At 45.1% G+C, this 15,957-nt stretch overlaps 1 protein-coding gene across 2 annotated transcripts in view; it reads right to left on the bottom strand.

The window, feature by feature from the left end:
- The window catches only part of LGR6 (leucine rich repeat containing G protein-coupled receptor 6), a 146,355-nt gene that overhangs the window by 35,167 nt on the left and 95,231 nt on the right, over positions 1–15,957 (bottom strand). For both annotated transcript variants that reach the window (XM_033001990.2, XM_033001992.2), the window contains exons 5-6: positions 13,363–13,578; positions 4,599–4,670 (exon numbers count right to left, since the gene is read on the bottom strand). In XM_033001990.2, the coding sequence (XP_032857881.2) occupies positions 4,599–4,670; positions 13,363–13,578 (288 nt within the window). The remainder of the gene's footprint in view (positions 1–4,598; positions 4,671–13,362; positions 13,579–15,957) is intronic.

The following is a 15,957-nucleotide window of genomic DNA, read 5'->3' as shown; positions in this document are numbered from 1 at the left end:
CCCTCCCCATGGCTACCCGAGAAGCACTATACACACACACACACACACACACACACATCTTTCTATATATTTGGCTACACAGTTTCAGGTCACCCACCCCTTCCATCCCTTTGCCCTGCAGAGAGCAGTGACTTGGGGCTTGGCTGTCTGGAGGGACTTCATGAATTCATCTTCCCCTCCAGGTGTGATCATGAAACATTCATATTCCAGAGAAACAGAGGTCTAAATTCAGCATTATCACACCTATGCAATGAGGTCAAAGTCAAGCACTACAAGGCATGAGACAACTATTCACTGGCCTTTAGATTGCATTCAGGCTGGCTGCAAAGCTCAAGCACCTTAAGACACCGGTCAGATTTCCAGGCAAATATGCTAAAGGAGGAAACCTGGGCAAAACTGGTGTTTGCTGTGGAATTTCATGTCGCAAGGATCCCCCCATGAGAAATACTGTCCTCATACAACAGTGGGGAACTTGACTCCTGTATTAGCACCATGCAGGCCTTTGGATGGCATTTTTTCCTTGCTGCTCCTCTGAAAACAGATCCCTGTCTCCCCTAGTGCAGTGTCCCCAGCCCTGAGTACAAGATCTGAATGTTTCTAAGAATCAGCCTTTGTCATTGGAGAGATGCTCCTGGCTGCAGTTGACTTCTCTTTACATCAACTTTTCCATAAACATCCCTACTTACCAGGTTTACGCTACAGAACAGGTATAATCTAATCCCTCTCCCCTTCTCTCTGCATTGTTAAAGACTGAGAAATTCAGTCCAACATAATCAGGAAATGTAAAAAATAAGATCCTTCCACCCAAATGTCAGGAAGGCGATTGTGTTGCCTGATGTTTTACAACACACATCAAATGGCCTAAAGATCAATACACTACAGGACAGGTTTTACAAGACAAAGCAGGAACAGTGAAGCTATGTGAAGAGCAGTGTGACTGGGGTCTCTACTTCTGGCATGCCTTGATCCTACTTCCTGCAAAAGGTGGTGCTTCCCCTTGACTTTTCTCCTTCATTTCACCACCTTGCTCCTCACCCAAAGCCCTCTCGAGATTCCCCTATCCCACTGTACCAGGCCGTTTGCTGTGGTGTAAATACTCCCTTTGGTCACATCTCTTCCCCTCTGGGTATGCCTGTGAGTTATGATGTCCTTTCCTTTGTATTTAAAGTCTCTGTGCCCAGCTTGTCCTCCCCTGTTCACTAGACAGTACTGGCTCTGTTCTGCCTCTCTCATGGGCACCCCCTGATTTTACCCCGTATTTAAAGGAACTAGTCCATTACCCAAAGGGGCTACAGGAAGAACATGTCACCTAAGGACATTTAAACTCTTATTTACTCTGTGTCTTTGGGAGATGGATAAAAAATTCCAAGTATCACCTACTTTGACCATCTAATATCTGGCTTCATGGCTCAGCCATTCTTGGGGTTTCTTCCCACAGCCCTGCAGGGTTGCTCTGTGTCATCTCTCAGGCTTATGGGAACTGGTAAGGGAATCTCACTGGGTTTCAAGTCTGTTTCGAAATCTTATTGGGAATCTGGCCAGAACAGTTCTAACTTGCTTCCAGCCCGCCGGCCCAGGTTTCCTTCCCAGGAAGAGGAGGCTGGGGGAACTGATGAACAGCCAGATCTTGCCCTGACAGAAAATTCTCTTGGAGCTGCTCTCTCCAGATACATGTTGATGTTTGACCAGTTAAGACCTGGCAGGTGTTGCACATCTACCTGCCCCCTCATCAGCATGGAAAACACAGAGCTGCTCTTGCTCTGTGCCTGGTAGAGCTGACTTATGCACAGTAGCTGCAGGTCAATGACGGGGAAACATGAAGTCATTCATCTGGCTTCACTTTATCTCTTTCTAGATTTGCTGGCCTCCTAAAATATCAGGGCCAAGCCCTCTCCAAGAACAGAGACGCTCCACTGGGATCTGGTTTTGCAGAAATACAGGACCTGGGGTAGGCATTCAGTGTGTTTGCGCACAGGCAGCTTGTGCACTGCTGAGACCTGTATGGAGCAGTGGGTGCTGTTTCTCTTAAAGTTTTGGCTGCATTTGATAAAATTAGAAGTTTCCCTCTCTAGCTGAATATGATCAGAAACATTTCCCTTAGGGGAACAGAGGTTTCTGCACCTAAAACTTTTCTGAAAAGCCCAAAATATTTTTTTCCTCTCAGATTCCACAGTTCTTCAACTATTTGCCTGGCATATAATCAGCATCTGGCGACAAATACTCAGCTTAGGAACCCTGGAGAAGTTTCTGTCTTCATCAACTCTTACCATCCTGCTGCCTTCCAGGAGGTAACGCCCACAGGGAAACAGAGAGCACAGTTTGGCCTCCACAAGCCAAGAAAATGTGCTAAGTGCTGTCAACAGAATGTAATCATAATTTGTGTTAAAGAATATGTGCGGAGAATGTAATAGTCTCCACATGCACAGGAAGTGAAAGGTGGTAGGTAGATGCAGGTCCAGCAGCTTGGCTGGGCTGTTGCCGCCAAATGCTCGTCTGTTTTTTTCCATACAGCTTGGCCAGATTTGGTCAGCAGGGCAGGTGAGTGCTGGAGAGTAACATGAGGGGTATGGCTCCACTTGAGGAAGAATGTGTTCCTCAAAGATCGGGGACTTAAAACACTTGCTGGCCTGGAGGAGGACGCTCAGGTCAAGAGGAGCAAAAGCCAGCTCGCTCTCTCTTGAGGATACTCCTTCAGTGTGATCAGATGTGGAGGAGAGCCTGGAGATCTCGCCCACAGCACTGGCCTTGCAGCTGCAGGCAGCTCATGGAGGATGGGCACTGTGGGACATGCACATGCACAAGTTCAGGCCATTAGAGCCTGGACACAGGCAGTAGTTGGGCAGAACTCTGATCCAAGGGGAGGTAAAATATTCCCAGGCTTCCTGGTCAGCTGGGACTGCATGCCTGCAGAGAGCCACGTCCCTGCAGTGCTATGTAGTCCTGTCCCTGCAGGGGCTGAGAGCAGGGGAGGAAGATGTTGAGCTCCCCTGAATGCTCAGCGGCATCTCAGATGGGCAACAAAAGGCAAAGAAAGTGCTAGAGCAGTAACAGAGGGGAAGAGAGGGAAAATGAGCTGCCAGTACAGGTGTCTGTGGAAACTGAATTACCTCCCAGGGCAATGAAAGCCCTTGAGTCTTTCTCACAACAAATAAGGGTCCAGCTTCTTCTCTGCAGCTCCATCCTGCCTTAACCACCTTGCCTGCAGAATGAGGTTGCCCTGATGTAGGCTGTGATGTTGCTGCATGGTCTGTCTGTGTTACAGATCAAACAGCATTTTCTTCTGTTAGCAAGTCCTCCACTCCCTCCTGCATCTTGCCTGCCTTTGTGCTGCCTGGATGCCATGACTCTGCCCTCAAGTATTTGCCTGCAACCACCAGAAATGACTGGGGAGAAGGCCAAGCTGGCACGGTGACGGGGAAGGCCCGTGGGTCACCAGAGGAGGCCATCCAGCAGCCTGCCTTCCCGCATCATTATTGGCGTGGTTCGACCTCTCCCCAGCTGAGCCCTTCTGGGTGGCCCCAGGATGTGCCAGTCTGAAAGTAAGAGACAATGTGTGTCGTGGTCCTGCCCCTGAGGAGTGTGTCTGGGGACCAAGGGCTTGACTGCTGCTTCCACTCTCGCCCGATTACTGCTGCTGGCACCATGCTGGGCACAGAGGGACCCTGCCTCCTTGAGTGGCACTTGAATGCTGGGAAGCGTCACCTCTTTTTGTCATGACCCAGACCCCCTAGTTCTCGCTGGCAAGGAGTTAGGGACTGACTCTGACCCCAAGGCCCGCATGAGGGGACATGTTTCTGCACATCTGAAGGCAACAGGCACCTCTTCCACTCTTTCAGAGCCTTGATTTATTTGTTTGCTTGTTTATGTTTCCTCCTAGGCCACTGCATGGCACATGAGACCCAAGAAATTCATGCTGATGTCAAAAGCATGCTGTGTGCCAGGCAAGGAAAACAGATTTAATTCTGAGTTCAGGGTGACCTGTTTGCTGCTAAGATGTGTCTTGGAAGACAGTTCATTCCTGCTTACCATCTTCCTTTGTGGTCTTCTGGCAGATTGCTGACCCAGTCATGCCAACAACATAGTGCAAGATGAAGTCAGGTGGCTATGAGTGATGTCAGGTGATATAAGATCATTTTGAAGAGATCCACAGATCCCTGAGGACTTTACCATCCTTGAGCTCAAGCCAGCCCCTCGTTTTGGTGGAGTCAGGTGTTTAGGAGGCTTTGGGATGACATGCATGTGGTGAAGATGTGGGGACACTCCCTGAGCAGAGCATGCATGCAAGCTCTCTGGATTTCACCAGGACTAGACTTGTGCCCAGGGCCTCAGAGCCCCCTCCCAACCACTCCACCCACATGTGCAGACCCCTCCACAGCAGCAGCACAGCCAGACCAGCTTGCACAAACACAAGAAGAAAGTCCAGTCTCCCACCACCCCAGGAAGCATCATGCCCTGGGTGTCTACTTGCTGGTCTGGTGCCTGGAACCATCCCTGATGCTGCCATCAGTGCATGGTGATGAGCCCTTTCCTGTGGGCTGTGGTGGAGGAGATGAACACATATGAGCTCTTTAGGACAGAGAAGAAAAGAGGTGACTCACAGGGTTTCCAAGCTGTGCAACCCATCAAAGCCGTTGGCTCCCAGACTTTGGATCCGGTTGTTGTGCAGGTGTCTGTGGACAAAACAGAGATGGTCAGTGGAGGTACAAGCTGACTTTTTCCTGCCAGTCTGAGGCATGGCCCAGGGACATCCTGCAAGCTGAGCACAGCCTGGGCTGGGATGACAGGAGGTGTTATAAAGTCCCCTCTCTTGCCGCATGAGACATGCGCTGGTTGCAGTAGTGCTTTCAGAGCAGCTACATAGCTCCCATTTCTCCCAGGAAATCCAGGCTGACATAGGAGCTTCTCTGAGACCTCTACTTTCACAGCTGACAGGTGATTTTGAATGAACATGCTTAAGCAAGAAGCTTCAAGAACCACCCTAGATCTGACCTTACACTGGGCCCAACCCTACAAAGTACCATGTGGCTTCAACAGTTGTTCATGGGCACCAGGTGCTGTCTAAGGACACAGCCATATTTGGAGTCCTCAGAGCCTTAGTAGAGCAAGAAGGCTTTGAGTTCAAAATTGTCCTGTTAGTCACAGTTTATTATCTTGCAAAAAAAAATGTAAATGCTGCTGGTTGTTGGCTTAGCTCCAGTTTGTTTGCAATGGAAGTTGTCTTCAGTTTAATGCTTCAGAGTGTCTGGCTGAAGTGCAGGGGCCATGCAACAGGCTGATGCACATTTTCTACACTAAAGCAACAGGTTTTTCCCTGTTCCAATTCAGCCTGGTGTTACATCAACATCTAGTGTTCAAGGGCTCTGGAGCTCCCAGCCTTAATGTTGGTGCTGGAGAGGCATGTGCTGGGGCCCCCTGCAAGCCACCTGGAGTGTTTTTGCCTTGGAAGCTCCATAGGTGATGATTTCCTGGACTTTCATCTGCTGGGTTCTCTGTTTTCATGGGCCCCTTACTCGTATGTCTCAGTTTTTTGGCAAACCCAAGACCTTAATTTCTGGATTCTTCCTCTCCGATTGTGTTTGTGTGTGTGTGTGTGTGTGCATGTGTGCACGCACATCTGAGTGGTTTTGCCATCAGGCTTCAAGCTGTGTGACTAATTGTGCATCTCCCTCTGAAATCCCACTCAAGGGCACCTTGAAGTCCATATGGAGAGATCTTGTGAGCAACCTGAGGAAAGTCTGCTGAAAAACAGAAGACAATCCACTGCTGCCCAGCCTGCATTTCTACCAGCCTGCACTAAAGCACGTTAATGATGTCCATGCTTGCACTGGGATGGTCTGTGTGGAGAAATACCCACTGAGGAGGTGGGGTCCTCTGGGGCAGGATACCCTCTTTGCTTTCTGTCAAGGTAGGTTTTCCCATCAGTTCATTTTACAGTTCAGGTTCTCCTTTAACACAGAGCCCTGTGTGATGAAACTGCTGCTACACCACTTGTCTTTGGAGTCCTTTTCTCCCTTGCCCATGCTCAGGGATGCACCAGCCTTTGTCCAACAATGCTGCCTCCTTCCAAGAGCCTGGGGGAGATTCCACATTGGCAGGGGAATCAATGACTTTTTTGTTATTTGCTGCTTGATCTAAATATGTCTCGGCTTGAAAAATCTCTCACTCCACCTGGATTCAAGTGTGAACTGTTTGGCTGAGCACAGGCAGGTCTCACTGCCAAATATTCAAGGGTAAAACAGGAGGGAGCTGGAAGTGGAGGAACAACCAGGCTCTAGGGCAGTTTGGTAGGGGCTTGCAAAACAGAAACCAGCCCAAGATGGATGTTTGTCATTGGGATGAGAACATACAAACATTTCAGAGGAAGGGGAAGGGAGGGGAAAGATGTGTGATAAAATATGTTTGCTCCTTTGAGCAAATGGGAAGAAAGAAAAAAGATGTTGCCTGCAAGAAAACTTGGTTTGATTGTGACTCTTAGAGGATAAAAGAAGCTGAGATCCGAATCAGAATCTTACATGAGAAATTTCTCTTTGTCACAAGAAGTCCAAGTCCAGATGTTTTTCTCTACCCAATATTATGGGATAGCCTCAGATCACATTGCCCTTATTTCACTTGGCACTTCCAGTGCCAGATGGTGCCAACCATTTTGGGTTCCTCTGAGCACTGGACACTGCATTTGACAAACTGAGGCTTTGGATCTGGAGTCGCTTTGTAATCACAGCAAGAGGTACCACAGGAAACCCTCGTCCTATACCTCTGCCTGCTGTGAGGGGACACTGTCGGGAGAAAGGAAATGCTGAATGCTGGGGAAGATCTGAGCTCCCTGGAGCTTTGTTGGGGTGGGACAACAGGACATGTTGTCTAAGCTCGGACATGCTGAGGAGCTGACTACTATCACTGAAGTAAGGCAAGGAGACAGAATAGAAAAGCAATCACCTGCTGTGTTTATATTTGGCTCTGAAATGCTTTGTTTGGAGGCAGTGTAACGAAAATCATCAGAAGGAAGGTCTTTGTTGGTGAGAAAATTATGAACAACCAAAAAAGAGAGTTATAAAAAAATTTGATGTCCAAACTGAACTCTAGAATTGTTACCCAGCCACATGGCAATAATAGAAACAAGAGAGTTGGAAAGGTAAACACGTGAAAAGATGTTGCTTTCTTCCTTTTTTTCTCCCCTGGTAAACAAATTTTAACAAGTGGAATTGCAACATCTCCAGTGTTTGTCAATTTGAGCTCAGCCCACACGACGTAATATTCTGCCCTGTAAATTACAGCTGGTTTGATAGCAGCTTCAGATACTTGGTCTTGGGCTATAAACAACCCTCTTGTGGTGCAAAAACATGAGAGGTCTTTAAGCCCTTGCTATTACTACTGGAGCTAGTATCCACCACTGTCCTCAGTAAGAGCAATGAGCTTTAAGATCTGTGTATCTCCCTTTGCAGGTCAGTACCATGGAGTGAGGCTGTTTTTCTTTCAGTTATACACCTCCGCTAGAAAACAGTGTTTTCTTTGGAAAAGCAATTTTCATGACTGGCCTCTGGCAGGATGGCAGACAATATGCCCCATGTGCTCCTCATATCATGAGACAGGCTAGCTTCATTGCCTTGCCAGGTGAATCCATGCTGTGCCTTGGTGAAAGGCAGCCTAAATTACAGTGGCTGCAGAGTACCAAGTGGCCACAATCCCCCAGACAGGCTAGGGAGACCAGAAAAAAAAAAAAAAATCCTACAAGATTTATTTGTACCCCACAAAAAAAAGCACAAAAGTTTCTAGGAAGATTTTCTGTTCCTGCCAAAAATTTCTTATCACAAATAGGGCATAAATGAGATTTTTCTAAATCATCCCTGCAGCACTCCTAGTAGAATTGTTTTCATTTTCATTTCACTCCCTTTTCTATATATTTTTCCAGTGGATTAAAAGGACCTGGAAAACAGTTTTGTACTGAAGTGAGAGAGTCCAACACAGGCATTAGCACTGCGAGCTCCAAGTCTGGAAATGCCACCTCTAAGGGGACAGGGCACCTTCATAATTTGTCTTACACACAAAGGAAAGCAGGTTGAGCTAATGTGATAAACACTTGTTCAATAAATGTGCTTGTCTAGATAAACACTAGAGTAGACTGTAAGGAAAAAGAAACTATTACATCTGCATCGTGCACTGGTGAAACTGGCTTTGGAAGGCTAAAGGTGTTTCTGGTACTGACATTGTTAACTGGATGTTGATAATTTGGAATGGGTGCATAGACGAACAATAAAAATGATCCAAGCACTGGAAAAAAAAAAAACTAGGATGGAGACTTAGAGAACTCAATCTGTTTATCTTATTAAAAATAAGATCAAGGGGATGAGTGCGGTGTAATGTATAGGATTCTTCCTGGTTAGAAAATGGGTACTAAAATTGTTCTATGATTTAGTGGAGAAAAGAATAATAAGAACAAATGTCTGAAGTCAAAGCCAAAGAAAAATAAAATGGGAAATATGAGGCTTATTTTTTTTTTTGCTAACACCAAGGATGATTAACCACTGGAACAAACTACAAAGAGAAGTGGTGGATTCTCCATCACTTTCATTTCTAATGACTTAAGTTTTTTCCTCTCAAAAAGAACAAATGCAAACATTTTCCATCAGTTATATGCATTAGATGATTTGAACTAAGTTCAAATCTGACATGATCTGAATTCTCCCACTGGACCAGCCATTGCCATGATGAATTTCCAGCTCTATTGTGTCAAAATTGTCCTTTTCCTCAATTTGGCCACAGATAAGTAGAGAAACCTAAATCATAAATAGTGCAAATTCCCATGGATTATTTCCGGCAGTGAAGGACCAGCATGAGGCTCGTCTGATGAAGAATAGAGCTCGATCAGGAATGACATTGTCAGGAGTGCATTGGAGTGCTATTCACTTCTTCCTTAAGTGCTGGAGAGGGAAACTCACTTTTGCCAAGGCAGCATGCTTGGTCCTCAGAGAGAAAAGGCACTTTTGCAAATTACAAGGCCCATGAATGGGACCCAGATGTTCCAGGCAATATTGTTCTTAGTAATAATGAATTGCACATGCCTGACATTCCCCACCAACACTGAGGTTCCCAAGAACTTCTCAGAGAGGGACTTGTTAACTCCCTTGTACAGGTGAAAGTAGAGATGCACAAGTTCATCCTGACACTGGGGTTTGTCCTGCTGGGGAGCTCCGAGTCCCACAGGTGTCAGCTGAAACTACTGGCACTCAGCTCCCTCGGAAAGCAGCAGTGGGATGCTTGACGTTTGCTCCCAGGCAGGGAAGGCACTGAAATTCAGTGAGCCCTTTTGAAAGTTTTGGCCATAGTAACACCAGAAAAAGGACCAAAATGGCAATGGGAACCCAGGAGTCTTGGAAACTAGTGTTCTCCTCTAGTCACTAAACCATGCTGTTAGAGGCAGAGCTGCATCATGTCCCTATATGACAAAAACTGTAAGAAAAAGCAATTCTGCTAAATATACTTCATTTACTGTCTTCAGATCTCAACACATTCAGCTGGAAAGTCTTGTTGTGTGATCTAGGGCGGAAGCACTTGCAGGTGAATGGCTTGTCCTTAACAATAAAACATCAGCTGAAATTCAGGTTGCATGAATGTTGTAGTGGGGGGAAACCAGCCTTATATGAGCACACGTGGTAACAGGCTTTTAAATATATACAGGAATGAGGTCTTGGTGTTTAGTAGGTGTCAAAAAAGGAAATCAAATAATAGGAATGACTAGAAAGGAGAAAATGAGCTACAGAACAGCATTGTGCCATTGTATAAACTGGCATTAATTTTTGTCTTTGTTACAGTGTGCAGTTCTGGTCTCTCCATCTCAAAGGTGTGAAGGAACAAACAAGTGTGATATGTAGACTAACTTCTGATTGCAAAATAGCTAACTGGATGGGGATGGGAAGAGCCACAATAAGGGAAGGATATGACAGACAGTAACAAATACAGAGAAGGCACAGAGAAGGTAAAGAAAGAATTGTGAGAATTAGTGGGTGTTAATCAAAACCAATTGATAGTGACATGAAAACAACTTTCCCATAGTCCTTATTTTTGAAAGACTTGTATTCAGGTAGACAAGGGTCAGGCCACGTAAGAGGAGTGGAGCATCTTTTTTGCATTATGGGGCCAAGTTAACTCACTGGCTCCAAGCTCACTGCATGTGATTCAGCAAATGTTGGGTCCTTTTGACAGCGGGATGTTCAGCATTGCAGGAATGTTTGATTCAGTGGGGTTTCCAGGAGCTAAGGCTCCCTGTGGACCCAAACAGAGCAGGATCTGGGTTTTGACCACATTTACTCTAATTTAAGGGATTCCCTGCCATGTGATGAAAGTAAAACTACCCAAAGACTTTCTTTAGTGAGGTCATTACAGGGCTGCAGATTAAACCTCTCTTTAGGAGAGGTCACTCCAGCTTCGTGTCCCATTCACATTCTAGTATCTCTGCTGAGAGTGCTTACAGCTCCTTTGATGACACCAGGAAAGAAGGGAGCTGCAGCTCATTGCAAAGATGTGGCAGCAAGGACACATCTGTGGGATTGGGGGAATTCCTGGCTATCGGTCCCAAATTCATCCATGTGAGATTTTACTGCAGGACTAGTGGACCCCTCTGGGGACAGGGGCTGAAAGAGGTACTGTGATTCCTGTTTTGAGAGTTGACTTTCTGCTGAATTCAGATGACAGAGGAGATGGGGGACACTAACAAGAACTGCTGTCATGCACTTTATCAGCCTGTCAGCACAGCAGCATGGGGGTTTCAGATGCTTGCTTCTAAATGAAAAATCTTTTATGCTGGAGAAAGAAGATGCTTTTTATAAAAAAAAAACTTTGCTTCATACAAATCATTAGCTGAAAAATATTCAGGATTATTTCTGTTTGTAGATGATAAGACACATTCTGCCCTGAATAGATCAGACTTGGAAGTAACATCTTCAGTATCCTATTCCCGTGAGCCACCCTGACCAAACAGGCCATCTCCCTTCTGCCATCAGCAGCACTGTGCCAACAGCTCAGCACATGTAGCCCTTGTTATCAGAGCTGGGGGAAGGATGGCGTCAGTTACCGAGATTCATAGATTTCATGATGAGTGATTTACATGAGGCTCTGCTTACTGAACACCCCGAAGCCCTAGTTAGAAACCTGTAGCTGCAATAGATGGGAATAAGATCAGGGAATTCCTCAACAGAGGTGTAATTATTAGCGCAGACTGAATCCCTTAACTTATTCCAGATTGAAGCTTGTATATTCTGATGTTGGTGCTTTGTGTCAGTGAAGGATGATCACCCACATCTCTCCCAAAGGCCCGAGGTGTGTGGAGGAGGAAGAGCACATCTCTGCACCTGGGAGAGTCATGCCCTCAGCTGTGGTCAGCTGTGTCCACGAGTATTAATCAGGCTGGACAGGAGAGATTCCCCTGTGCTCCTCCACATTTGCCCTTGGCTCTCCTCCCCCAGGTGCTCATTTTAATACCTCTCAGGCTAGGAGTTTCCTGATGTTTATGGTAGCAACCAGCTCTTCTCCATCTACATGCAAATTCAGACACTTGCAGGGGAATGCACACATGTATCATCTGCATCCTGGTAGGGAGAGTCTCCTCGAACACTTTACTGCCTAGCTCAGCTGGCTTTTGGGATCGTTTTCTTCACAGCTTGACGGGTGAGTCTGATGCAGGGAAACATCCCTGGTAGGGATGCAGGAAGAACACTGGGTGTCTTTCCACTGGTTGCACACTGACAGGGGTATCCATGGAAGCATGGGAGAGATTTATGGGGCCAGTTCTGCCAAACACTTGTGATCCCACAAAAATTTAGCATTGTGTCCCACAGTGCCTGGCAGGATCACACATGTGTTCCCTTCCAATTGTCTGTGGTGGGACGTTATTCTCTCCCTTGTGACCTAATGGTCAGTGACATTTATTTCTTGAGCTTGCCTGTTTAATTAAGGAGTTGCTTCTCGCCCAAAGTATGGGATAAGCCAGAATGAAAGCAGCATGCTTTTGAGACTGAAATAAAACCCCAAATGTCAGCTCACCCGCCGTGCTAGCTATTATAGCTGAATGAAGTGGTTGCATTATGATGGTCATGGGATGCCTTGTAGAATGAGCACTATTGTGGGTGAAAACTACTTATTTGACATTTCTCAAGTTGCTTTTAGCATTTCTCCTAAATAAGCCTTTATCCTTTGTCTAAACAGCTGAAGTTGATGCTTAATAAAACTCTGGACTGTGCTTTGTCCGATCACTTTCTATGCTAGATGGCTTCAGTAAACACTTTAAATTTTGAAAGCAAAATAATTGCTAAACTTTCACTAAGGCATCACATGCTGAGGTTACTTAATACGCTGGTATCAGTACATATTGCCAAACTAAAAGATAGTACTTCATGTAAATAGAGGAGCTCTAATGTTGGCAATCACACCTGAACTTGATAATCAACACCAAAAAAGTAACGACTAGCTAATTTGCACATGTAAACTTCCTTTTAAAAGCTAGATTGTATACAAGACTCTTGATAGAAAGGATGCACCTCCCGACATAACTGCCAAAGACATCAGTTTGCTTTCCGATTACAGACTGTAGAGTGTTTTAGTTTATTTTAATTCCCATGGAGTAAGTGTTTCCCTCCTGGATCAGGTATCTTCTGAGAGCAGCACTGTTTTCTACATTACTCTGGACATTGACAATAAAATGTTTATAATGCTAATTAGACAACAACACGTATCATCGAGTTACTATCACTGCAAAGAATAGTTGATTTGCATATGTAACACAGTCATGCAAATAAACACCACAGGCTTGGGCAAGGTGTTGAGGTTAGACCTTTTGTTCAAAATCTGTTTGGTCAAAAAGTTTTCCTGGTATGTTTTCCAAGGAAAAAATATTGCTTTTTGACCTGACTACAAGTTGTTGCATTTTTTTTTTTTTTTCCATGCTGATAGAAATTCCTGTAGTTTTAACACAGGGATGTGATGGGGAAATAGAAATGAGAAACTTTTTGTTGCTTGAATCTTCAGGGAAAAACAATCTGCTTTTTATAACAAGATACTGATTTTTTTTTTTTTTTAAATGCAAGGCATTTTTTGAATGATATTTGGGAGTTTTCTGGCTCATCGGTGAAAAGCAGGGAAAATATGAAAAAAAACCAAAGAAGCAATTTTAACATTTCATAACAAACAGTGGGGATTCTTTGACTCTTGTGAACAAGAGTCTGTCTGCTGTACTGGCAGCACAAAGCTGCTCCTGGGGAGCGACCAACAGGTCTTCCCACAGGAGGAGGACCCTGGTTGACAGGGACAGTCAGCACCTTGTCCCAGCCGGAGGATGCCACAGCTGCGAGGGAATAACAAGCAGAGAAGGCTTACAGCACCACGAGGCTGCTGAGGTTCTGGAAGGCGTAATCGGGGATGTGCCAGATCTGGTTGAGAGCCAGGGTCATGGCTTGCAGTGCTGGCAGGTGGTTCAGAGCTTGGACAGGGATCTCCGTCAGGGCATTATCATCCAGCCACAGGTGACGCAAGGAGAGCAGCCCCTCAAAGCTCTTCTCGGGCACCACAGAGATAAGGTTTGCATCCAGGCGTCTGGGTGGGAAAGAAACAGGGTGGGGATAAGTGAGAGACGATCTAGCATTGCTTTACATGCCCGCAGTGTTATGCAAAGGGAGTTTTGATGCCGAGGAGGGATGGATTGATGGCCAGGGAGATTGGATTAGACTGTAAATAGTGATTAGCATAAGGAGGTCTCCATGCAAGGCTCCTGCCTGTGCTTGGAGATGTTTGACTGCTGCCAAAGATTATCCTTTCTTGATGGCCATTTAGTGCTGCCAACTGATGGCAGCTCCTTAAACGAAGTGGTTGGGGTAAGTTGTTTCATAGGGACCCACCATCTGGACAGGGGCCAGCTGTGACATGCAGGCACCCTTCTTAAAACTGAGCATCAAAGCTGCATCCCCTGGGGCCAGGCTTGCTGTGGATCTGCCCGAGCCCATCTGCAGGGGCACAGCCCTATTTGGGGTACCCCACAGCCCTCTCAGACCCACTGCTGCGGGATGTGCAGGGCAGCCAGACTGTGTGGCCAAAGCCCCATTCCAGAAGAAAAGGATTTGTCTGGAAATATGAAATATGTGGCAGCCTTGCTTGGGGTCCTGCGTTTGATCCTAACAGCCAGAGCTAACTGCAGAAGTGTCACAAATGAGTCAGACCATATGTCATGGCGCAGGAATTAAGCCTGTGCTCTCTGTATTGCACATGTTCAGGCCTTTCTTTATTCCTGATTTGACAATTGTCTTTTTTTTTTTTTTTTTTAATCATCACGGAAACCTTAAGGCAGTTGAATTTGAGGTTTAATTTGATGAGAAACTTTAATTTTTAAGACTTTTTTTTTTTTTTTTTTTTCCAAAATAGAATTAGAAGCCAAAGAATATTAAGCTTATTATGAAAAAAAAAAAAAAAAGTTAAAAAACTAGGTTTGGTAATCATCTCTGTTGAAGATCTAATTTCAACAATGGTGAACAGGTTACAATGTGTTATCTGTAGATTTTAAAATCAAAATGTAAGAGCAAAACACTTCAAATTTGGATGAAATACCAGGAACGTATTATACCAAGGAGAAAGCAAATTCTGATTTCCATCCATGGCCAACAGAGCTTGTTTTATTTTTCCAAGCTATCTAAAGGAAAGATCTCTAAATTCAAATTACAAAGAGAAAGCACTTTGTCTCTTATCAAAGCACAAGAGAAGAAAGTTAACTGAACTATCATCGCTCAGCCCTCGAATTGGTGAGCCTCCGTAAATGAATGTGGTATAGAAATTAGTATTTTTGACTACATAAAGTAGTATTTTTGGTGAAAGTTGGATACTGAAGCAGACCCCCAGACACGGTTCCCCCTCAGCACCAAACCCTTGTCCGAAGTGCATGGACAATGTTTTCTAGTTCACAAACCACTTCCTGGCACTCTGCAATAAACTTCTAGTCTGCAGGAGGAGACCAAATGCCTCATCATGTGCACGGAGCAGGGAAGATGCCAGTTGCAAGCTGTGGTCTCTGAAGTGGGGTAGGGGTGGTATTTCCTGGGTGAAATTCTCAGATGATCCTGGGAAACAGACCTTTTCCTATGCTACAGAGAGAAGCATTTCCTGCACTGGCTGGTCTGACTTGGGTAGACAAAGCTAGAGATTTGTACCTGGTCAGCCAAACCTTCCTGAGACCTCCCTTGGACAACTGTCCTTTGAATGAAATGCACAAGTCTTGATACAGCATCACCTCAAACTGAAATGATACCCCAAGGTGGATTAAATAACTATTTCATTGCTCCCATTTTTCCATATTAATGTACTTTTCCAAACTGCAATACACTTGCATTGCCGCAAAGTGGCATTTTCTGGTGCAAGGCTGTTCAGCTGAGAGTTTTGCAGCCAGCTCTAATGATTTCTCTCTGGGTGACAAAAGCACATTGCACCCAAAGCTCAACTCAGTTGCCACAGGATTTGCATCTCTTCTCAGAGGACTGACACAAGACAGTGTATATTTTCCCCTTGAAGAGGGTGGGCATGTTGCAAGTTCTGCTTCAATTTACCTCTTGTCACCAAGACGACAACCAAATGAGAGCATAGCATCATTCATCATCCTGAGAAGACAAACCCAAAGAACAAAGAGCAGAAAAGCAAACCCTGCAGCAGCTCACAGTAAGATTAAAGACTCTATTTGAAAATTTTCATCAAAATACTTTGGGACAAACAAGAACTTTTCGACCAAAATTAAAACTTGTGTGGGGAATGTTAATCTTTGTTTAATTTTTCCATTTCTTCTTCAGCATAAGAATTCTGTTAGTTTCTGGCATAATAATCTGTTTTTCAAAAAAATAAGTACTGCTTACTTTTTTCAGAGACATTCTTTCATCCAAATCCCTATATGTTTACTGAAAATAGTTTTAAAATGAATGCTCTGTTTCAAGTTTAAAT

The sequence above is a fragment of the Tyto alba genome, unplaced genomic scaffold (genome assembly GCF_018691265.1).
Source record: "Tyto alba isolate M040663 unplaced genomic scaffold, T.alba_DEE_v4.0 Super-Scaffold_30, whole genome shotgun sequence".
Classification (NCBI taxonomy): domain Eukaryota; kingdom Metazoa; phylum Chordata; class Aves; order Strigiformes; family Tytonidae; genus Tyto; species Tyto alba.
The sequence above is the reverse complement of the archived record's forward strand: the minus strand, read 5'-3'. Positions and strand labels throughout refer to the sequence as shown.